At 44.3% G+C, this 24,347-nt stretch overlaps 1 protein-coding gene across 3 annotated transcripts in view; it reads left to right on the top strand.

The window, feature by feature from the left end:
* GOLGA1 (golgin A1) overlaps positions 1-24,347 on the top strand; it is a 52,780-nt gene that overhangs the window by 24,061 nt on the left and 4,372 nt on the right. For all 3 annotated transcript variants that reach the window (XM_061199941.1, XM_061199943.1, XM_061199942.1), the window contains exons 11-19: positions 945-1,070; positions 3,167-3,262; positions 6,999-7,094; positions 7,972-8,121; positions 8,676-8,771; positions 21,093-21,182; positions 21,996-22,098; positions 22,200-22,360; positions 22,734-22,880. In XM_061199941.1, coding sequence (XP_061055924.1) covers positions 945-1,070; positions 3,167-3,262; positions 6,999-7,094; positions 7,972-8,121; positions 8,676-8,771; positions 21,093-21,182; positions 21,996-22,098; positions 22,200-22,360; positions 22,734-22,880 — 1,065 coding nt within the window. The remainder of the gene's footprint in view (positions 1-944; positions 1,071-3,166; positions 3,263-6,998; positions 7,095-7,971; positions 8,122-8,675; positions 8,772-21,092; positions 21,183-21,995; positions 22,099-22,199; positions 22,361-22,733; positions 22,881-24,347) is intronic.

Consider the following 24,347-nt stretch of genomic DNA (forward strand, 5'->3'; position numbering starts at 1 on the left):
TGAGGAAGCACAGTATATGTGAGGAGGTTCAAGTCTTCACAATGAAATGTTGATGCCATGCGACCTTATTTTGGAGTGGAGAATGGGCGTGTTCAGTGGATGTAAGGACCACTGTGAGCTAAGAAATTGTATATTCAAAGCATTCTGGATCCTCAGCTTTGATGTTGAGCAGCATTTGAAGATTGGCAGTTGTGAAAGGAACAAATGTAGTCCCAACCCACCACCGCCACCACTACCATCACTACTAAAGAGATAGACTGAAATAAATAAGTGGACAGCTGATGATCTGGGGCCATGGTGTAAGGTGCTGCTGTGATTCAGAGGTGCTCCCTGTCCTGTGAGCCAGGGTGAATATCATTGTTTGTTTCAGTTCTGTCTTCAGCCTTAAGGCAGCTACACTGGCATCATGACTGCTTCATCCAGCCCCACGTTTCCAGGCGTATTGTTCTGTAGGTCATTGTAGGGCTGGCTGGGAGCTTCTTCAGTGGAATTATCTCTGCTGGTTCTTGGCATCTGGTGTAAAGTTGTAGGTCCTGTTGGCCTCTGGATTAATAGGATTAAACCTATGCTTGATGAGAGTGGGAGGAGGAGCATTCCTTTAGCTAGTAAATCATGACAACACAGGATATTTTAGAGAGGAGGAACATCTTCGCAGGGTCCTGGCTAGATTCCACAGACGTAATAGCATTCTTCCTTCCCGGATTGCCAGGTGCTTAAATTTGGGAGCGTTTGCTGCTTGCTGCAATAGGCCTGAAACAGATACCTGAGTAGTGTTGGGTTCTGATCTCATATGTTCTCTGTTCCATTTTCAGGGAAGATCTCCTGGCTGTATGTTCTTCTAGGATGCAGTTGGAAACAGAATTTCAGAGAAACATGGTGGTTCTAGAGGATACAGGAAGGGAGGGAGAGAGACAGTGTAATGTAATCTCTGCTTTCACCTGCAGGCCACTGCTGAAACTCAAGAGAAAGAAAAACTCATCACACATTTGCAGGAGAAGGTTGCATCCTTGGAGAAGAGACTGGAGCAGAACTTATCAGGGGAAGAACATGTGCAGGAACTACTAAAAGAGGTAACTAGCTCTCTTTGGGCTGGCCAGTGTTGGGAGGGCAGTGGTAACACTGGAGATTTCATAAAATCCTAGAGTTTCAGAGCCAGAGAGTCTTCAAAGAGCTTGGTGAAAAGATCACTCCCTCCAACTTTTGATTGTTCTGCTTATGGTAAAATCAGCATCATGTTGCCTGTGTGTGACGTTTTCCTGAAGGAAAGGGAGCGCTTTGTTCAGAGATGCATGTGAAGGAGTGGCATCCTGATCACCGATAAACCCCACCTAGTGATTTACACCATTTGGGTTGTTGTCTTACTGCCCTGCTTTCCTTCCCTACCCTACCCTTTGTACTTTACATTGGCCAAGGAAAGTAGTTACCATCTGCCTTTGGCGTGGGCAAGAATTGCTTTGGGCAGCAAGTGGACTCTCCTTAGCCGAAGGAGGCAGTTGAGCCAACTGGCCTCTAGCCCAGTGGTGTAGGTGAACTTGCTTGTTGTCTGCCCACATTCTGCTCTCTCCTACATGACACAGGTGACAAAACCCAAGCCTTGGGCCTAGATTAGCCCCTCACTTTCTGTCTTCAGTCAGTTTCAACTGAATGTGTCCATCTCCACTGCCACTGCTGTACTTCAGGTTTCCAGCCACTCTGGCCTAGTCTGTGTTAGAAGTCTCCAGACTAGCCTGCACAACGTCGGTCTCTCCTCCGGCACCCTCTGACACAGTCTTCCACGTCACCGCTAAACTGATCTTTCCAAACAACATTTCTGACTATATCACTCCCTTAAAGAGCTTCCACAATTCCCCTGCAGTCTACAGTGAGTATAATGTGGTTTCTAAGGTATAGATTGATTTCTAGAACCAGGCTCCCTAGGTTTGCACTTTACCTCTTCTACTTACTAATTTTTGACTCAGAGCAAGTAACTTAATCTTTTTGTGTTTTCTTCCCCCTCTGTAAAATAGGGTTAAAATTGTATCAAACACATAGAATTGTTATTGGGAAGTGATTAGAATTAGAACATCATGGGGTCTCAATATATTTCAACTATTAATATTATAATCATTATTGTGCCATCATCATTGTTATAAAGTTTAGTGTGCATAGGAGTTTCTTGGCGAGTTTGTTTGAAGTATACATTTCTAGGGAATTCCCTGGCAGTCCAGTGGTTAGGACTTGGCACTTTTACTGCAGTGGCCCAGGTTCAATCCCTGGTCAGGAAACTAAGATCCTGCAAGCCAAAAATTTGGGGGAAAAAAAAGAAATATATACATATATATACACACACATATATATATATGTGTGTGTATATATATATGTATATATATATATGTATGTATGTATGCGTGTGTGTGTATGTATATGTGTGTGTGTGTGTGTATATGTGTGTGTATATATATATATATATATATATGTATGTATGTCTTGCCCTACCCTCAGAAATTCTGATTTTAGTAGGCCTGGAATGAGGCCTCAAACTTAAAAACCCCTCCACCCACCCAGGTGAGTCTAATGCAAGTGTTTGGATGACTCCACTTTGAAAAATATTTCCTACAGAATTAAGTTCAAACTTCCTTCTGCAGCATAAAAAGCTTTTCTCATAATCTGGCCCTTTGCCTAACTTTCTAGTCTTGTTTTATGACCTGAACCCATCATCACCTTGACTTTTGGCAAGCTGTAGCTCCCCAGATGCCCACAGCTGTTTCATACCTCTAGTGTCATCCCTCTGCCTGGGTGCCCCCTCTGGCCCTGGCCACCTGTGAAGAATGAAGCCTCCTAGTTTCCTGAGGCAGTGAGGATCTCCTGCTCTGTGCTGCTCCTTTGGGGACAGCATTACACTCTATTATATACTTTTTTGGTTAGTCTTTGCCCCAGCCTCAAGGTCAAAAAGCTGTCAAATTTATACTTTATGTATACTTTATGTATACTTTTTTTTTTTTTATATGTATACTTTATATGTATACTTTATGATATGTGAATTTTATCTCTGTTAACTGTTTTGGGTTTTTTGGTGCGTACTTGTGTCCCTCGTGCCTTGCACAAATCGTAGTATAGTGTAGATGTCAGTAAATATTTATTCAATGGAGAAATGACTATTTTCTTTTACTCTTCTTTCAACTTACAGAAGACACTTGCTGAGCAGAATTTGGAGGATACCAGACAGCAGCTCTTGGCAGCCAGAAGCAGCCAGGCCAATGCCATTGACAGCCTGGAGACTCGGGTACTGACCTTACTCCCAGTGGTTCCTGTGTCTGGGTGGTGCCCTGGTTGAATGACGTGGTTGTGGCTGAGAATCCCCTTGGGTCAGAGGTTTTCTTCCGAAGGGACTCTCTTTCGGATCTTACTTGTAGAGAACTGAGGTAGTCGTTTTCTTCATTCTTGCCCATTACCATCATTGTTCCACAGAAAGTTGTTCTCTTCTCTGTTTATTCCCTTTATCCCCATTCCCCTCCCTCCCATAGGAAACCACTCTAATGTGATTAATAGAGACCCTTTTATTGTTGGATAACCTTAAAACTGGTGGCATTGTTTTGTGTGTCTGTGTGTTGATTTAAGTAAATGATACAGCTGTACATGTGTCTTCGTTACTTTCAACTGCTCCATCTTCTGTCTGTGTCCACGTCGTTGTTCTTACCTACTGTACTTCATAGTTATCTACTAGATGCTAGATATCCAGATGGCCTTCGTTCTGTCACCACAAATTACACTGCGGTGAACATCCTTGTCCCTTTTGCCTTAAGGAGGATAGCAAGTGCGTATGACTTAATGTGACTCAGTAGGACAGGAATGTTCCCAGAAGGCCTGCACCTGGCTCTGCTCTCCCAGCATGCATGAGAGTTCCTATCGCTGCATCTCTGTCTTTTCTAGCATTGGCATTTCTCAGCCTTCTTGCCAGTTTAATGAGTGTGAAGTGGTAGAAGTGGCAAGGGATCTCTGTGGGGCCTCTTATAAGAACACTAATCCCATTCATGATGGCTCCACCCTCATAACCTAAGTACCTCCCAGACACCTCACATCCTAACACCATCATGTCAGATATTAGGATTTCAATATATGAATTTTGGAGGGACACAAATATTCAGACCATAGCAAATGCTTAGCTTATTTTTTAAATGTTTCTTGTTTCTTGATAAATATATATAAAGCTATATTTTTCTCTAAATACAGCTTTGTTTTATTATAATTCAGTTCTGTTTCTGAATATCCATTTTTTTATTGTGGTAAAATACACATAACATAAAATTTACCATTTCAACCATTTCTAGGTGTACACTGGCATAAAGTACATTCACGTTGTTATGCAACCATCACCACCATCCATTTCTAGAACTTTTTCATCTTCTCAAACAGAAACTCTGTGCCAATTAAAACAATAGCTCCCCATTCTCTCCTCTCCCCAGCCCCTGGCAACCACCATTCTACTTTCTGTTTTTATGAATTTGATGATCTAGGTACCTCATATTAGTGGAATCATATGGTATTTGTCTTTTTGTGTCTGGCTTATTTCACTTGGCATAATGTCTTCAAGGTTCATTCACATTATAGCATGTTTCAGAATTTCACTCCTTTTTAAGGCTGAATAAGCCTTTTTAAGACTTTTATTCCATTGTACATATATCACATTTTGTTTATCCATTCATTTGTCCATGGACATTTGGGTTGTTTCCACCTTGTGGTAGTTGTGAATAATGCTACAGCGAACATTAATGTATGAACAAGGTTTTTGTGTGGGCTTATACTTTCATTTCTCTTGGGTGTATTCCTAGGATTAGAGTTGCTGGGTCATATAATAACTCTGTGCATAACCTTTTGAGGATCTGAATCTTTCTTGAGTTCTGCCTGCAAACTGGGACTTGCATAGATATTTACTGAACCCAGGAGTTCAAAAAGCTAGGTTTCACCATAAACAAGACAAAAAGACAACCCTCAGAATGGGAGAAAATATTTGCAAATGAAACAACAGACAAAAGATTAATCTCCAAAATATACAAACAACTCGTGGAACTCAATATCAAAAAAACAAACAATCCAATTAAAAAATGGGCGGAAGACCTAAATAGACATTTCACCAAGGAAGACATACAGATGGCCAAGAGGCCTATGAAAAGACGCTCAACATCACTAATTATTAGAGAAATGCAAATCAAAACTACAATGAGGTATCACCTCATGCCGGTCAGAGTGGCCATTATCAAAAAATCTAGAAACAGTAAATGCTGGAGAGGGTGTGGAGAAAAGGGAACCCTCCTGCACTGTTGGTGGGAATATAAATTGATACAGCCACTATGGAGAACAGTATGGAGGTTCCTTAAAAAACTAAAAATAGAACTACCATATGACCCAGCAATCCCACTACTAGGCGTATACCCTGAGAAAACTAATTCAAAAAGAGACTTGTACCACAGTGTTCATTGCAGCACTATTTACAATAGCCAGGACATGGAACCAACCTAAATGTCCATCGACAGATAAATGGATAAAGAAGACGTGGCACATACATACAATGGAATATTAGCCATAAAAAGAAAAGAAATTGAGTTATTTGTAGTGAGGTGGATGGACCTAGAGTCTGTCATACAGAGTGAAGTAAGTCAGAAAGAGAAAAACAAATGCCGTATGCTATCGCATATATATGGAATCTAAAAAAAAAAGGTACTGATGAACCTCGTTGCAGGGCAGGAATAAAGATGTAAACATAGAGAATGGACTTGAGGACATGGGGTGGGAGGGGGAAGATGGGGCAAAGTGAGAGTAGCATCGGCAAATATACACTACTGAATATAAAGCAGTTAGCTAGTGGGAAGCAGCAGCCATAGCACAGGGAGATCAGCTTGGTGCTTTGCGGTGACCTAGAGGGATGGGATAGGGAGGATGGAAGGGAAGCTCAAGAGAGAGGGGATATGGGGACATGTGTATGCATATGGCTGATCCACTTTGGTGTACAACAGAAACTAACACAGTATTGTGAAGCAAGTATACTCCAATAAAGACCTATTTAAAAAATAAATAAATAAATAAATAAAAGCTAGGTTTCAGTCGTGGCCCTACCACTAATAAAATTTGTGATCATGAGCAAGTAACATTACTATTCTTCTCTGTGGAAGTACTCACACTGTTCTCATGGGGTTATTTCAGTCAAAACTTACATATGAACATACATGAGGAACCATGAGACCTAAAAATACTCTTTTTCTCATTTGGTACCTACCTCTCCTTGACAAAGCTGCAACCTTCCATGAGCTTATGTTTTAATAATAAAGTTCCCCCAGGGCAAACCTTATTCAGCAAACAAGAAGACTTTAAAAGAGAAATTGGCAAAGTTAGCTTGAGTCAGATGAAAAGGCCATATTGAAGAGCCATGTGCAGCTCAGTGCTAGGCAGTGTGTCATCCTGTCCACTGTGCTGGCCTCGTGTCCTAGTGCAGTGCCAAGCACACAGTCAGACTGGATCAGTAATTGTGGGATGAGGGAAACCCAAGTTTGTATCATGAGCAGTAATCCCACTTCTGGGAATCTGTCCTAATCAAGTGATTCAAACCCGATCAACAATTTTTGCATGAAGATGTCAACTGCTGCATTATTTTATGTGCAAAATGGAAAACAGTAGGCAGCGGTTCAGGAAATTATGAAACATCCTTTTAAGGAAATAATCTAAGGTCTGAAGACTGCATGGAAACAGAAGGAAATTTGAGCAAGGAGGAAAAATACAAAGTTTTACTAGAATTGTATACGAAGTTGTAATAAAAGAAAGAAAAGTCATAAAAATAGCCTGTAAGAAACTATATTAGAATGATAGTGTTTTATAATGGTAGGCTTATGAGCACCTTTCTTTTTTTGTAAGTAAAAATTTTTCTTTAATGAACCTGTTTTATGATTTAAATAGATTTGATTTTAAAAGCCATTTTGTTGCTACTCAGCTTCTTTTGAACGAAAGGGTGCTTCTCTTTCCCCCCTCAGGTGAAAGAACTAGAGCAGAGCCTGCAGGCATCTGAGGAGAAGCTAAAACAGAGCAGTGACGTTGTGACAGCTCAGGAAGCTCAGATTCAGGAGCTTGTAAGTGGGTATTGTGACTGCTGTGTTCTAGGCCCTTGATGCTTTTTCCCTTTATTCCTTTGTAGGTCCGCAAACTCACTCCCAAATTCTGGAATGGTATCTGGACCTGACCTTAGATACAGTTGTGGGCAATAGGCAGCGCAGGTAGAGGGAGTCGGGACCTGCTAGAGGGTCTGAGTTACCCAGAGAGATAGTGACGGGCTAGACGGCCCAGCCTAGTTCTGGGACTGTTAGAGGTGGTGTCTCCACTGGCGGTCAAACCTCACCTTGCAGCCGGGGCTGTGGAGAACAGCTCCAGGCTCTGGGGAGAAGATGGCAAGGGCTTGGCCGGTAGTCACAGCGCCAGGTCAGGTATTGAGCTTGAAACTAGAGAAATAAAAACGGCATTTGTTGCCTGTTTGCCGTGTCTGCTAAGTACTCTGCATGTATTTTCATTTAGTCCTTGCAACAGACCTAAGAGCCTGTACTGTTATCCCTTTTCTCCAGAGGAAGCAGGCTCAGAAAGGCGACCAGATCACTAGCCCAAGGTCTCCCACCTAGTAAATGGCTGAACCCACATGCTTCCTAGGTCAAAGCCCTTGTTCTTCATCACTGTGTTATGTGCCTCCCCAGGGAAAAGCCTCAGCCATAGAGGGCAGCACTGAGTAGAGTGAAGGAGGGCTGTGTCTTAGGACTGGCTGGTGCCCAGAGCTGTCCCCCAAGCACCAAGACCAATCCCAGATTCCAGCTCCTGAGCAGGCCAGGGGACCTCAGCGGCACCCAGGCTGGAGGTCAGGAAAGAGAGTTGTTTCTATTGGACACTCATCTTTGGGTCACTGAGGGACAGAATAAAGCCCCCGTTGTCACCACGAATAACTGTCCTCTGCTACCCCCTCAGGCCTCCGCAAACAAGGAGAGCAGCTGTGCGCAGCAGCAGGTCCTCGCTCTGGAGCAGCAGTGCACAGAGCAGATCCACACGCTGGAGGCCCAGCTCTCTGCCCTGGAGAGAGCTCGGGCGGCCGACCATGTGGCCGCGGAGCGGAAGGTGGTGAGTGAGGAAAGGAGAGGGGCCGGGCACGGGAGCACCACGTTCACCTGTGGCTAGGCTGCCAAGTTGTTTGATGGGAAGAAGACCAGCCCTCCGCTGAAGTAGGGAACCACTTTTTGGAGCAGTTTTTATCTTTCAACAAAACACCTGTTCATGAGACTGGTTGTTAAAAGGCTGCTTTTTATAAAAACCCTGAACAAATGGGTTTTCTTTTTCCTTGGGCTGCACATGGACTTCCTGGTGCTTCCTGACCAGTCCCATCAGCTGTTTCCCGCTGCCTTTCTAAAATGTATACTGTTCATCGTTAATGGCTTCTCCCTTCCCTGGTCCCCCTCCATAGGCTTCAGAATCAAGTGCCTTAGTTCTTCTTGTGAGGAGTGTGTCAGGTGACTCTCCCTTCCTGACCCCAATCCCCATTCTCATCTCCCACCCCTGCAGTGGCAACAAAAGGAAGGGGGGCATTTTTAAAGGTTCCATGTCAAAGAGATAGGACTGTGCTCTGGGGAAATATGGTAAAGACCTTTTCTTTTATACATACTTTTCTCAATTTGCAGAGAGAGCTGGAGCAAGAAAATGCAGGCCTTAAAGAAAGTAAGAATGAATGTGAACATTCTTTACAACATCACCAACTTGAACTAAAGAAGCTGAAGGTATTTATCTAACTGAATCAGTTTCACAAAAGTATCATGTCTTTCATGTGTGTATTTGGAGTGGCCAAGTGAATGTTCTATACTTAGAGTAGAGAAGGAATGGAACTAGCATTTGTTCAAAGTTCTGCTAGGCGTTTGCAACAAATTGTCACCTCGTTAAGTCCTCTCAGTGATCAAGGACATAGGGAGAGTTGTGCTCATTTCGCACTTAATGTCGTCGAGGTTCTGAGTGTAAGTAATTTGTCCAGGTTCCATAGTTAGAGGTGGTGCTGCTCTGACTTTTCACTCCGCCAAAGAGGCCCAGCCCTTCCTCTCTGTCCTCGTCAACAGCTGCCTGACAATAATGCTGTCAAGGCACCACTGTCACTGATTTCCAGTGAGGCCAGTAAAGCAAGGCCTTAAAACATCACGAGGGCCTTATTTGTTTGTTTGTATCAGGGAGCAGGTACAGAAATGAAGAAAAAACAACCTGCTTTATTGTTTCCTGTTCCCTTCTGAGAACTTGGTGCTTTGATCAGATGCTGCCACCTTCATTCCCGGGACATAACTGGATTCAGGGGAAGGAGTCTGGCACTTTCTTATAGGCCTCCAGGCTCCCCTGTCCCCTTTCATAGCAGCCCTTAGATGATGGATCTTTGCAGGACTTGCCCAGCTGTGGTCATGACACAAAGATCTTATGGATCCTTTGGCAGAGATCTTCTCAGAGAACATGCATAGCTGAGGCCTGCACTGAGTCAGCTTTCAACAGTAGTCTCTGCTAAGCTATGTAGGTGCTAGTGCAGTAGTGCCGTATCATGGAAAGCATGGACTTTGGAGTCAAATATTTCTTCATGCATTCCTTCAACAAACATTTGAGTACCTGTAGGCCCCATTGTAGGTGCTGGGATGTGACAATGAGCAAAACAGACAAAATCTTTCCCCCTCCCCCAACCTGTGGAGCTTGTAACTAGAGACAGTAAACATTTTTTTTTTGAATTTTATTTTATTTATTTTTTATACAGCATGTTCTTATTAGTCATCAGTTTTATACACATCAGTGTATACATGTCAATCCCAATCTCCCAATTCATCACACCACCACCCCCACCTCACCACTTTCCCCCCTCGGTGTCCATACATTTGTTCTCTACATCTTTGTCTCTACTTCTGCCCTGCAAACTGGTTCATCTGTACCATTTTTCTAGGTTCCACACATGTGCGTTAACATACGATATTTGTTTTTCTCTTTCTGACTTACTTCACTCTGTATGACAGTCTCTAGATCCTCCACGTCTCTACAAATGATCCAGTTTCGTTCCTTTTTATGGCTGAGTAATATTCCATTGTATATTTACCACCTCTTCTTTATCCATTCATCGAGACAGTAAACACTTGATAAATAGTTATAAATGCTATGAAGACAATAAAGCACAGTAAAGGACAGAGAGGAGGGAGGAAAGGGCTCTTTTAAATATGGAGGCGAATACAGGAACCAGGATGGTGGAGTAGAAGGACATGCTCTCACTCCCTCTTGTGAGAACACCAGAATCACAAGTAGCTGCTGGACAGTCATCAACAGGAAGACACTGGAACTCACCAAAAAAGATACCCCACATCCAAAGACAAAGGAGAAGCCACAATGAGACGGTAGGAGGGGCGCAATCAAAATAAAATCAAATCCCATAACTGCTGGGTGGGTGACTCACAGACTGGAGAACACTTATACCACAGAAGTCCACCCACTGGAGTGAAGGTTCTGAGCCCCACGTCAGGCTTCCCAACCTGGGGGTCAGGCAACAAGAGGAGGAATTCCTAGAGAATCAGACTTTGAAGCCTAGTGGGATTTGATTGCAGGACTTCGACAGGACTTGGGGAAACAGAGACTCCACTCTTGGAGGGCACACACAAAGTAGTGTGCACATCGGACCCAGGGGAAGGAGCAGTGACCCCAGGGGAGACTGAACCAGGCCTACCTGCTAGTGTTGGAGGGTCTCCTGCAGAGGCGGGGTGTGGCTGTGGCTCACCGTGGGGACAAGGACACTGGCAGCAGAAGTTCTGGGAAGTACCCCTTGGCGTGAGCCCTCCCAGAGTCCACCATTAGCCCCACCAAAGAGCCAGGTAGGCTCCAGTGTTGGGTTGCCTCAGGCCAAACAACTAACAGGGAGGGAACCCAGCCCCACCCATCAGCAGTCAAGCGGATTAAAGTTTTACTGAGCTCTGCCCACCAGAGCAACAGTCAGCTCTACCCACCACCAGTCCCTCCCATCAGGAAACCTGCACAAGCCTCTTAGATAGCCTCATCCACCAGAGGGCAGACAGCAGAAACAAGAAGAACTACAATCCTGCAGCCTGTGGAACAAAAACCACATTCACAGGAAGACAAGATGAAAAGGCAGAGGGCTATGTACCAGATGAAGGAACAAGATAAAACACCAGAAAAACAACTAAATGAAGTGGAGATAGGCAACCTTCCAGAAAAAGAATTCAGAATAATGCTAGTGAAGATGATCCAGTACCTCAGAAAAACAATGGAGGCAAAGATCGAGAAGATGCAAGAAATGTTTAACAAAGATCTAGAAGAATTAAAGAACAAACAAACAGAGATGAGCAATACAATAACTGAAACGAAAACTACACTAGAAGGAATCAATAGCAGAATAACTGAGGCAGAAGAACGGATAAGTGACCTGGAAGACAGAATGGTGGAATTCACTGCTGCGGAACAGAATAAAGAAAAAAGAATGAAAAGCAATGAAGACAGCCTAAGAGACCTCTGGGACAACATTAAACGCAAACACATTCGCATTATAGGGGTCCCAGAAAGAGAAGAGAGAGAGAAGGGACCAGAGAAAATATTGGAGGAGATTATAGTCGAAAACTTCCCTAACATGGGAAAGGAAATAGCCACCCAAGTCCAGGAAGCGCAGAGAGTCCCATACAGGATAAACCCAAGGAGAAACACACCGAGACACACAGTAATCAAATTGGCAAAAATTAAAGACAAAGAAAAATTATTGAAAGCAGCAAGGGGAAAACGACAAATAACATACAAGGGAACTCCCATAAGGTTAACAGCTGATTTCTCAGCAGAAACTCTACAAGCCAGAAGGGAGTGGCATGATATACTTAAAGTGATGAAAGGGAAGGACCTACAACGGAGATTACCCGGCAAGGATCTCATTCAGATTCGATGGAGAAATCAAAAGCTTTACAGGGCTTCCCTGGTGGCGCAGTGGTGAGAGTCTGCCTGCCAATGCAAGGGACACGGGTTCGAGCCCTGGTCTGGGAGGATCCCACATGCTGCGGAGCAACTAGGCCCGTGAGCCACAACTACTGAGCCTGTGCGTCTGGAGCCGTTCTCCGCAACGAGAGGCCGCGACAGTGAGAGGCCTGCGCAACGCGATGAAGAGTGGCCCCCGCTCGCTGCAACTGGAGAAAGCCCTCGCACAGAAATGAAGACCCAACACAGCAAAAAAAATAATTAATTAATTAATTAATTTTTTTAAAAAAAGCTTTACAGACAAGCAAAAGCTAAGAGAATTCAGCACCACCAAACCAGCTCTACAACAGATGCTAAAGGAACTTCTCTAAGTGGGAAACACAAGAGAAGAAAAGGACCTACAAAAACAAACCCAAAACAATTAAGAAAATGGTCATAGGAACATACATATCAATAATTACCTGAAACATGAATGGATTAAATACTCCAACCAAAAGACACAGGCTTGCTGAATGGATACAAGAACAAGACCCATCTATATGCTGTCTACAGGAGACCCACTTCAGACCTAGGGACACATACAGACTGAAAGTGAGGGGATGGAAAAAGATATTCCATGCAAATGGAAATCAAAAGAAAGCTGGAGTAGCAGTACTCATATCAGATAAAATAGACTTTAAAATAAAGAATGTTACAAGAGACAAGGAAGGACACTACCTAATGATCAAGGGATCAATCCAAGAAGAAGATATAACAATTATAAATATATATGCACCCAACATAGGAGCACCTCAATACATAAGGCAACTGCTAACAGCTGTAAAAGAGGAAATCAACAGTAACACCATAATAGTGGGGGACTTTAACACCTCACTTACACCAATGGACAGATCATCCAAAATGAAAATAAATAAGGAAACAAACTTTAAATGACACAACAGACCAGATTTAATTGCTATTTATAGGACATTCCCTCCTAAAACAGCAGATTACACTTTCTTCTCAAGTGCGCACGGAACATTCTCCAGGATAGATCACATCTTGGGTCACAAATCAAGTAAATTTAAGAAAATTGAAATCATATCAAGCATCTTTTCTGACCGCAACGCTATGAGATTAAAAATGAATTACAGGGGAAAAAATGTAAAAAACACAAACACATGGAGGCTAAACAATATGTTACTAAATAACCAAGAGATCACTGAAGAAATCGAAGAGGAAATCAAAAAATGCCTAGAGACAAATGACAATGAAAACACGACAATCCAAAACCTATGGGATGCAGCAAAAGCAGTTCTAAGAGGGAAGTTTATAGCTATACAAGCCTACCTAAAGAAACAAGAAAAATCTCAAGTAAACAATCTAACCTTACACCTAAAGAAACTAGAGAAAGAAGAACAAACAAAACCCAAAGTTAGCAGAAGGAAAGAAATCATCAAGATCAGAGCAGAAATAAATGAAATAGAAACAAAGAAAACAATAGCAAAGATCAATAAAACTAAAAGCTGGTTCTTTGAGAAGATAAACAAAATTGATAAACCATTAGCCAGGCTCATCAAGAAAAAGAGGGAGAGGACTCAAATCAATAAAATTACAAATGAAAAAGGAAAAGTTACAACAGACACTGCAGAAATACAAAGCATCCTAAGAGACTGTTACCAGCAACTCTATGCCAATAAAATGGACAACCTGGAAGAAATGGACAAATTCTTAGGAAGGTATAACCTTCCAGGACTGAACCAGGAAGAAACAGAAAATATGAACAGACCAATCACAAGTAATGAAATTGAAACTGTGATTAAAAATCTTCCAACAAACAAAAGTCCAGGACCAGATGGCTTCACAGGTCAATTCTATCAAACATTTAGAGAAGAGCTAACACCCATCCTTCTCAAACTCTTCCAAAAAATTGCAGAGGAAAGAACACTCCCAAACTCATTCTGTGAGGCCACCATCACCCTGATACCAGAACCAGACAAAGATACTACAAAACAAGAAAATTACAGACCAATATCACTGATGAATATAGGTGCAAAAATCCTCAACAAAATACTAGCAAACAGAATCCAACAACACATTAAAAGGATCATACACCACGATCAAGTGGGATTTATCCCAGGGATGCAAGGATTCTTCAGTATACGCAAATCAATCAATGTGATACACCATATTAACAAACTGAAGAATAAAAACCATATGATCATCTCAATAGATGCAGAAAAAGCTTTTGACAAAATTCAACACCCATTTATGATAAAAACTCTCCAGGAAGTGGGCATAGAGGGAACCTACCTCAACATAATAAAGGCCATATACGACAAACCCACAGCAAACATCATTTTCAGTGGTGAAAAACTGAAAGCATTTCCTCTAAGATCAGGAACAAGAGAAGGATGTCCACTCTCACCGCTATTATTCAACATAGTTTTGGAAGTTCTAGCCACGGCAATCAGAGGAGAAAAGGAAATAAAAGGAATACAAATTGGAAAAGAAGAAGTAAAGTGTCACTGTTTGCAGATGACATGATACTATACATAGAGAATCCTAAAGATGCCACCAGAAAACTACTAGAGCTAATCAATGAATTTGGTAAAGTTGCAGGATACAAAATTAATGCACAGAAATCTCTTGCATTCCTATACACTAATGATGAAAAATCTGAAAGAGAAATTAAGGAAACACTCCCATTTACCATTGCAACAAGAAGAATAAAATACCTAGGAATAAACCTTCCTAAGGAGACAAAAGACCTGTATGCAGAAAACTATAAGACACTGATGAAAGAAATTAAAGATGATACCAACAGATGGAGAGATATACCATGCTCTTGGATTGGAAGAATCAATATTGTGAAAATGACTCTACTACCCAAAGCAATCTACAGATTCAATGCAATCCCTATCAAATTACCAATGGCATTTTTTACGGAACTAGAACAAAAAATCTTAAAATTTGTATGGAGGCACAAAAGACCCCGAATAGCCCAAGCAGTCTTGAGGGAAAAAAACGGAGCTGGAGGAATCAGACTCCCTGACTTCAGACTATACTACAAATCTACAGTAATCAAGACAATATGGTACTGGCACAAAAACAGAAACATAGATCAATGAACAAGATAGAAAGCCCAGAGGTAAACCCACGCACCTATGGTCAACTAATCTATGACAAAGGAGGCAAGGATATACAATGGAGAAAAGACCGTCTCTTCTACAAGTGGTGCTGGGAAAACTGGACAGCTACATGTAAAAGAATGAAATTAGAACACTCCCTAACACCATACACAAAAATAAACTCCAAATGGATTAGAGACCTAAATGTAAGAGTGGACACTATAAAACTCTTAGAGGAAAACATAGGAAGAACACTCTTTGACATAAATCACAGCAAGATCTTTTTTGATCCACCTCCTAGAGTAATGGAAATAAGAACAATAATAAACAAATGGGACCTAATGAAACTTAAAAGCTTTTGCACAGCAAAGGAAACCATAAACAAGACGAAAAGACAACCCTCAGAATGGGAGAAAATATTTGCAAACGAATCAACGGACGAAGGATTAATCTCCAAGATATATAAACAGCTCATGCAGCTCAATTTTAAAAAAAACAAACAACCCAATCCAAAACTGGGCAGAAGACCTAAATAGACATTTCTCCAAAGAAGACATACAGATGGCCAAGAAGCACATGAAAAGCTGCTCAACATCACTAATTATTAGAGAAATGCAAATCAAAACTATAGTGAGGTATCACCTCACACCAGTTAGAATGGGCTTCATCAGAAAATCTACAAACAACAAATGCTGGAGAGGTTGTGGAGAAAAGGGAACCCTCTTGCACTGTTGGTGGGAATGTAAATTGATACAACCACTATGGAGAACAGTATGGAGGTTCCTTAAAAAGCTAAAAATAGAATTACCATATGATCTAGGAATCCCACTACTGGGCATATACCTAGAGAAAACCACAATTCAAAAAGACACATGCACCCCAATGTTCATTGCAGCAGTATTTACAATAGCCAGGTCATGGAAGCAACCTAAATGCCCATCGACAGACGAATGGATAAAGAAGTTGTGGTACATATATACAATGGAATATTACTCAGCCATAAAAAGGAACGAAATTGGGTCACTTGTTGAGACGTGGATGGATCTAGAGACTGTCATACAGAGTGAAGTAAGAAAGAGAAAAACAAATATCGTATATCAACGCATGTATGTGGAACCTAGAAAAATGGTACAGATGAACTGGTTTGCAGGGCAGAAATAGAGACACAGATGTAGAGAAGAAGCGTATGGACACCAAGGGGGGAAAGCCGCGGTTAGGGGGGGTGCTGTGATGAATTGGGTGATTGGGATTGACCTGTATACACTGATGTGTATAAAATTGATGACTAATAAGAACCTGCTGTATAAAAAAATTAAATTAAAAAATTAAAAATATATATATATATGGCGGCGAGGGAGGGTGTCACTGAGATTTGAGCAGAAGGTCTGAATAACGAGAAGGCTACAGCAATGCGGTTGTTTGGGGAAGGAATATTCCAGACAGAAGAAATAGCAAAGAGAAACACCCTCAGGCAGAAAAAAGCTTGGTTTGTTCAGAGAACAGCACAAAGGCCGCTGTAGCTGCCACTCAGTGGGCTGGGGGAGAGCGGTGGATGAGAGAAGGTCATTGGGGAAGCAGTTGGAGGTTTTAAGCAGAGGAGTGACGTGGGAAGTTTTGTAGTAAAAGGATTACTCTGGCTGTATGTGGCGAATGTTCTGTAAAGGAGGCAAGTACAGAAGCAGGAAGACCTTTTAGGAGGCTCAGATATTACGGTGCGTACTCCGTTTAAGGATATAAAAGACAAAATTGAACATTTCAGCAGAGATTTGGAAATTATAATAGAAGACAGTAGTTTGAAAAGGAATCTAATTAGGGTTTCCCTGGTGGCGCAGTGGTTAAGAATCCACCTGCCAATGTAGGGGACACGGGTTCGATCCCTGATCCGGGAAGATCCCACATGCCGAGGAGCAACTAAGCCCATGCACCACAACTACTGAGCCTGCACTCTAGAGCCCACAAGCCACTACTACTGAAGCCCATGTGCCACAACTGCTGAGCCCACGTGCCACAACTGCTGAATCCTGCGTGCCTAGAGCCCATGCTCTGCAACAAGAGAAGCCACCACAATGAGAAGCCCGCACACTGCAACGAAGAGTAGCCCCCGCTTGCCGCAACTAGAGAAAGCCTGCATGCGGCAGCGAAGACCCAATGCAGCCAAAAATAAATAAAATAAATAAATTAAAAAAAAAAAAGAAAAGGAATCAAATTAGAATTCCAAAACTGAAAAATGCAGTAGCTGAAAGTAAAAATGCAGATTACAAAAGGGCATGAGGAAACTTTTTTGGGGTAATGGATATTTTCACTATTTTTATTTTGGTGATGGTTTCAGCATAATTCATCAGTTGCATACTTTAAATATGTGCAGTTTATTATTTGCCAATTATACTTCAGTAAAGCTGTTTTAAAAACAGTGAATGAGCTTAACAGCAGATTAGAACTAAAGAGAGAAGTGAAATGGAAGAAAGGGCAGAATAAAATGCAGAAAAGAGATGATAATAAGACATACAGGGTACTGTGAGATGTTTTATCATGTGTCAGTAGAAGCCCAGAGGAAATGAAAAAATAAGACAGAAGCAATCATTAAAGAGATAATGGCTGAGAATTTTTCAAAATGATGAAAGCTCTCAAGTCACAGGTACAGGTATAAGAATCCTTATAAATCCAAACAGGATAAATTTTAAAATCCATACCCAGACACAGCATTGTAGTAGCACTAAAGAAAACCAATGAAACACAAAGAATTAGGCACTAACAGACTTGCACTAAAGGAAGTCCTAAAGAGCATCTTTCAGGTGAAGGAAAATTCTAGATGGAAGTACGGAAGATGTAGAGGGAAGAATGGAGGGCAGTGATTATTGCAAGTATGTGCACAAGAAGAAACAGAAAATCTGCCCCACAGCATGTGATTCACGGTCCAGTCAGGAGAGAGGAACTACCCCAGTTATTTGAATGAGAATTTGTGTTCTAATGTAAAGTTTTTAATCCAGCACTGAAACAGTTAAAAGATACCATGAAGGTAGCAACTGCAGGACACAGCTTCCAACCCTAGGACTAAGGGAACAAAGTGAAGATGTTGGAATTATTTAGGAATTAAGAAGAGGAGCCCCACAGATTTGAAACTCAGACCTGTGAGGAGGGGGCTCTGTACAGTTGGTGCTGGTGTGTTTGTTGGGGGATAGGGCAGTGAAAGAATTCAGCCGCAAGTGTCGGGAAGACTGCAGAGTAGATGCAGCTGCTGCTTTGGGAAGAAATTGCAGCTGCCAGGGCCAAGCATCATTGCTCACAGAAACTGGAAGCTGACGGAAAGGAGCAAGTCTTTCTCCCTCCTCCTGCCTTCCAGTCTCCCTGGAGCTCCCCCTGTTGGCAGAGATGAGTATGTATATGAATATGGAGCCCGACCGGGAGAAATAGGGTTTGCAGATTCCCAGGCACAGCATCACAAAGCAGAATATGAAAGGGTGGGTGTGGGCTGAGGCAATAACTTAAAAACCAGCACACACAGGCTATTTAGAAGTGTGGTTAATTTTCAAACGTTTGAGTGAATTTTCTCAATATCTTGGATTTCTAGTTTAATACCATTATGGTCAGATAATATTCTAAATGATTTCAGTTCTTTGATATTTATTTAGACTTGTTTTATGACCCAGCCTATAGTACAGGTTTGTTTAGACTTGTTTATAGACCCAGCCTATCTTGGTAAATATTTCAGTGCACTTGAAAAGAATATATATTCTGCTAGTAGGGAGAGCATTCTATAAATGCTAATTAGATCAAGTTCGTTAATAGTATTGTTCAAATCTTCTGTAGGTCTTCTATTTTTTTTTTTTTCTTTTTTGGTATATTTGTTCCATCACTTACTGAGAGGGGTGCTAGATCTTCAGCTATGATCATGGATTTGTCTCTTTCTCCCTTTAGTTCTGTCAGTCTTTGCTTCTGGTATTTTGAAGCACTATTTTTAGGTGCACACTTTTTGTTTGTTTGTTTGTTTGGATCCATATTTTTCAAAACAGCCCTCTGGGGAAATCATTCCCAGGTGCAGAGGGCTGTGCTCGTGGGTAGCCTGCTGGCTTCTGCAGTGAACCTGAGCTATGCCGGTCAGTCTCAAATCCTGGATCGTGTGTGGCTCTGTGGCAATAGCTGAGACTCTAGAACCACGTAGACTCAGTTCTGGGTGTCACCCTGGCCCCTCACTAGCTGATTCTTGAGGGAATCCAGTTTCCTTTCTTCAAACTGAAGATGATAACCCTTGACCTCAAGAGGATTACCCTGGGGATCAAGCATGACCATGGATGAAAAGTACCAAGTACAGTTCCTGGCATGCTTCCTGCCTTCTCGCTCACAGCCTGCCTCCTGTCCTCTTAAGACATCAGCAGTCATAGCGTCTCTTCTACACTTCCCCAGAAAAGGCTTCTGTGGAGGCACGACATTCCTGTCACCCGCCCCACCTGGGCTTGCAGGGCCAGGGTTTCATAACTCCACTCAGCCTGAAATCTCTTGCTCCTTCTCCTGTACCAACAGAGCTTCTCCCGATGAAGGGGATTGTCTGGGGTAGTTCAAGGTCCCACTGTCAGCCTCTTGAGTTCCTGCACCAATTTTCCTTGTCTACTAGAGGTGGACTCACGGAAGGTCAATTCTGACAGCTCCCCAGTAGGAGCCAGAATGGCACTGGCCATGAGGCTGACGTCTCCATCCATTAACCCACCTGGACTGGTGTAAGTGGAAAAGGAGATATCGTAGGAGGAGTTGAGTAGTTCACTGAACCAGAAAGACTTGTCCGACTGCAACCTGGGGCCTCAGATCTCTTCTCTGCCTGCGTCATGCTGTCTCTTGCCCTGTCAGTCACCCAACTCATCTTTGCTTTTCTCGATGATGTAGACTGTGTCCTAGAGGTTGGGAGGACAGCACCTCAGCAGCTCCAAGCTGGTATCATTCCAACTTAGCAACCCCAGGGGAAAGAGGGCATCTCCCTCTCAGCTTCACCATATAAAAAAGGATTCTGATATAAAAAGGGATTTGATTGGTTCATCTTGGGTGACAGAGCCATCCTTTGGGCAAATCAAGTTGGCCAAGGGGATGAGTTACTGTGATTGGCCAGGCCCGAATCACATGCTTATTCTTGTAGCCACAGAATGGGGACATCATTATTGGTAGCCCTACCAGAAGCATGTAGAATTTTGGGGTGGAAGTGGGGAATAGCAGTGATGAGGCTTTTACATCCCCGCCAAAAGGGGTGATTCTGGGTAGACATAAACAGCAGACATCCCTGACCAGTGTGCAGGTACCTGAGAAGTCATATTATTCATCTGGGGGTTGATCAGCAAGCCCGGCGTCAGCCTCAGGGAAGAGGACTGATGTGTTTGTCAGGAGGAAGTCCCTGTGCTCTGGCGGGGGGACGCAGTGGGGCAGCCCTGCTTGTGGTAGAAAAGACTGGGTGGTAGAGTGTAGCAGCCAAAGGCTTGGCTCAGCTCAGACTCTGGCTTAAAACGTGGCCATGCCACTTACTAGCTCTAGGACCTCAGGCAATTATTTAACCTCTCAGAGCCTCAGTTTTCTCTACTGTAATATGGATGATTTTGATGAATTTGTGACATTTCCTGTATTAAAATTCAGTAATTGCTTATTATCATTTCTGTAACCAGATTGCTCCAGTCTGCTACTCCATTCACATCAGCCTGAGTCTTCTTGTTCTGTGTTGATTTCATTAGACCACCTCTTTGAGTCTAGGTCCCCTAGCCTTTGGCCTGAGTACTAGCTGGTGTGTTTATGGGACGACCGACCTTCCACTGTGTGCCTGTTCCCAGAGGTTGGTGGGTTGTCCACAGGAACAGTTCTCAGAGGCAAACAGAAGGCAGTGCAGCGAAAGAGTAGCCTGGGAACCTCGGGAAGCAGGAAACACGTTCGTCTGGCCCTGCAAGACGGCCCTCCCTCTGTGGGCGTCATGTGAAGTGTGCAGCTAAAAAATGGTGAACTGAGGTTCTGGACTCAATCTCCTACCCATTTTCTGGATTGTAGGAAGAATGGAGCCAAAGAGAAATTGTGAGTGTGGCAATGGCTCAAGCCCTGGAGGAGGTGCGGAAGCAAAGGGAAGAGTTCCAGCAACAGGTAGGCCCCCTGTGATGCCTCCACCTCAGTCCCAGGCAGGACCAACCTACCTCCCGGTCTGTCCAGGGCAGAGGGTGGACACAGGTCTCAGGAGTGTCGTCAGCTGCTTGATTCCCCTGACGTCTCTAGGAAGGTGGGAGAAAGATGTTAGAAAGAAACCCTCACCCCATAGGATGGCCTTTTAAAATTTCGATAGTTAATGTGATAAACATCACCTGGGGAAAAGTCCATAACCAGGTACTACTGGGCTCTAATTCTGTGAGGTGGGCCACCACCGGCCGCAGGCCCCAGAGACCACGTATAGTTGAGCTCTCAGCAGCAAGGGTGGGAAAAGCCTTCCTTTGAGGACAGACTCAAGAGTCAGGCCCCAGATCTAGGTAACTGGCTCTAGGTCTTTGTTCGGTCCTTAACAGATCTGAGTTGCCTCTGAAAAGACCCTATGATAATCACACCTTCAAGAATATGATAATGAGGTCATGTGTATCAAATGCTGGGCACGTCACAGGCCCTCAGGATGTGGAAGTTACGGTTTTGACAGCTTGTAGGAAGGCTGGGCAGAATGGCCATGTCTCTGGTAGGCCCACCACAGGCCAGAGGGGCAGTGAGGGTGATTGCCCCTGTGCAAGGCCCCTGCCGAGGAGAACTGATCTGTGCATGTTTATAGGAGCAGAGGTTAGCTTGGGGAATGTTCTAGGCTGTGGCCTTCAGGGAGGGATTCATGGAGGACCCTGGGTAGTGGAAAAGTGGAGACTCCTTTAGGGAAGATGGGATTATTGCTACCAACCTTCTCTCGCGTTGGTTTTTCTCTCCGAGGCTGCTAACCTGATCGCCATAGAAGGTGAGAAGGAGCAGAGTCTGCAGGAAAAAACTGAAGTGATTCTCCAGAAAGAGCAGGAGATTCTCCAGCTGAAGAAAGGTGAGGAGTGTGCCGAGGCTGGGCCTCTTCACCTGTTCTCGCCCGGACCCCTGCCCGGAGGTGGCCCAGTCACGGCGCTCACCCCCCTCTGCCCGGCCTAGGTCACGACTCTGCCCTGCTGCAGATGCGCCAGCTGCAGAGTGAGCTGGAGGCCCTGAGGGGCTTGAGGGCCGAGGAGTCGGAGGCGGCCGCCGCGCGGGAGGACCCGCTGAGGCTGCGGGGCCAGGAGCAGGGCGCCGTGCTCTCGGTCAGCGAGCCTCACGTAAGTCCCGCCTGAGCCGCCGCCTGGGGCTGGTGGAGGCGGCGCTGGGCAGCCACCTCCCTGTGCCTCAGCTTCCTCTTCAACGGGGGGGCGCCTCACCGCGAGGGGTTGTGCGTGTTGAGGAGCCCATCTGATGTGACGACACCTGTCAGCGTTCAGGTGCTGAAGCCCTTCCTTCCCAGCAGGCTCCTTGCGTGGAAAGTTAATTGTCCCCCCAGCAGGCTCTGTGACGGGGTCACCATAGTTTAAGTCTGGTTCCTGGCCAGCTGCCTGGTGGAGCACATCAGTCGTCACCTTTGGAACGAGTCTGGCCCCCTTCCCTAGGGATCTGTGGCTTAGCTTGACCATGTCCTGTGCTGCCACCACCCTGTAGGTGACCTCGAGGGCCGGGCAGGACCCCGCGTACCAGCTTCCGGCTGCAGAGGGGATACCAAATGGTGAGATGGGGACCTCCATGGATCTAGGGCAGCTACAGAAGGAAAAGCAGGACTTGGAGCAGCAACTTCTAGAGAAAAATAAGGTGAGGATGCTCTTTACCCAGCTATTTATGTCCCTTTCCCTGTCCTTGTGCCTCAAACCATCCAGTCCGTTCTTCAAGAGTCGTGCTGATGCCCCTGGGCCCCTCTTGGGGGAGGTGTTACCTCTTCCACCACAAGGGCTTCTTCCTGGTTCTCCTCTTCTGCTTACCTCCTGCACGGCCCTCTTCCTTTCACACTCACGCAGTCTCCTCCCTGACCCCCCACCGGAGATGGTATCCGGAGTATTAGAGCTGGAACAGTGGCAGGTCTCAGTGTCCCCAGCCCCCTCTGCCATCGCCAGCTAAGTCCTATGACCAGTCACCTTACCTCTGCACTTTCTTCTACAGCTGTGAAATGAGAGCGGTGATACCTGCCTTTCAGTGGTTTTGTGGTGGGGAGGTTGGGGGATGAAATGAAACTGTTTGTTAGCTTCCTGTAAATTTTCTGGTATTTGATAGAGGCTTAATAAATGTCATGATTCCACCAACCCCGCCTGGCCTCTGCACCTGTAAATGCAGGGTCTCGTTTGAGCCTCGTTTTTAAAATGTACTGTGAAGTTAAATGTGCTGGCTAGTCAGTGCTCTGGCCTGAAATTCCGCCCCCAAATTGTGTGATTGCTCTTTAACAAAGGAGAAAGGTGGTCATTCTTTCTCTCCCCTCACCCCCGCCCGTCTCCCCCTTTCACTCACACACACACACACACACACAGGCTCTTAATCTCTTATCATGAAGTATAAAATATAGAAGAGTGCACACTGTGTGTCCCTGGGTCCAGCCCTCGGACAGCTTCTCCAAATCGCACTCACATCCTTGGCAATCTCCCCCATCCTGTGTGCTGCTGGCACCACATCCATACCTCAAATCCAGACGGCTCCTGTGAACTCTAGACTCCTGTATCTACCCTATTTCTCTATGTCAGTGTCTGAAAGGCCCATGAAATTTAAAACATCCAGAACCAGACTTCAGACTGACCACGCTCTCTAGCATCTACTGCCATCTTTCCTATCTCAGTAAATGGCAAAAACCTTGGAGTCATCCTTGACCCCTTTGTTTCTTTCACAACCAACATCCAAATCATTAGGGAATCCATTTGGCTCTCCCTTCAAACTGGACACGGAATGAGCTGCCTCTCATCCCCGCCACTGCTACCACCCGAGACCAGGTGACCATCCTATCTTCCCTAGAGGATGGTGTTGGGCTTCTAATTGGTTTCCCTGTCACTTGTGTGTTCTGGCCCTCTGATGACTCTCTGTCCCCATAAAAGCCAAAGTCCTTGCAGTGGCCCACAAAGCCTATGTGGTCTGGCTCCTTACTGCCCCCTTCCCCGCACCCTCTGCTCTCCCCCAGCATTCCCTCTCAGCCGCAGTGGCCTTGCCTTTCTGTGAATATCAAGCATCCTCCTGCCTCAGGGCCTTTGCACTTGCTGCGCCTTCTGTCTGGAAGATCCTTCTGCCAGTTACCCTCACTTC

This window comes from Eubalaena glacialis, chromosome 9 (genome assembly GCF_028564815.1).
Source record: "Eubalaena glacialis isolate mEubGla1 chromosome 9, mEubGla1.1.hap2.+ XY, whole genome shotgun sequence".
Classification (NCBI taxonomy): Eukaryota; Metazoa; Chordata; class Mammalia; order Artiodactyla; family Balaenidae; genus Eubalaena; species Eubalaena glacialis.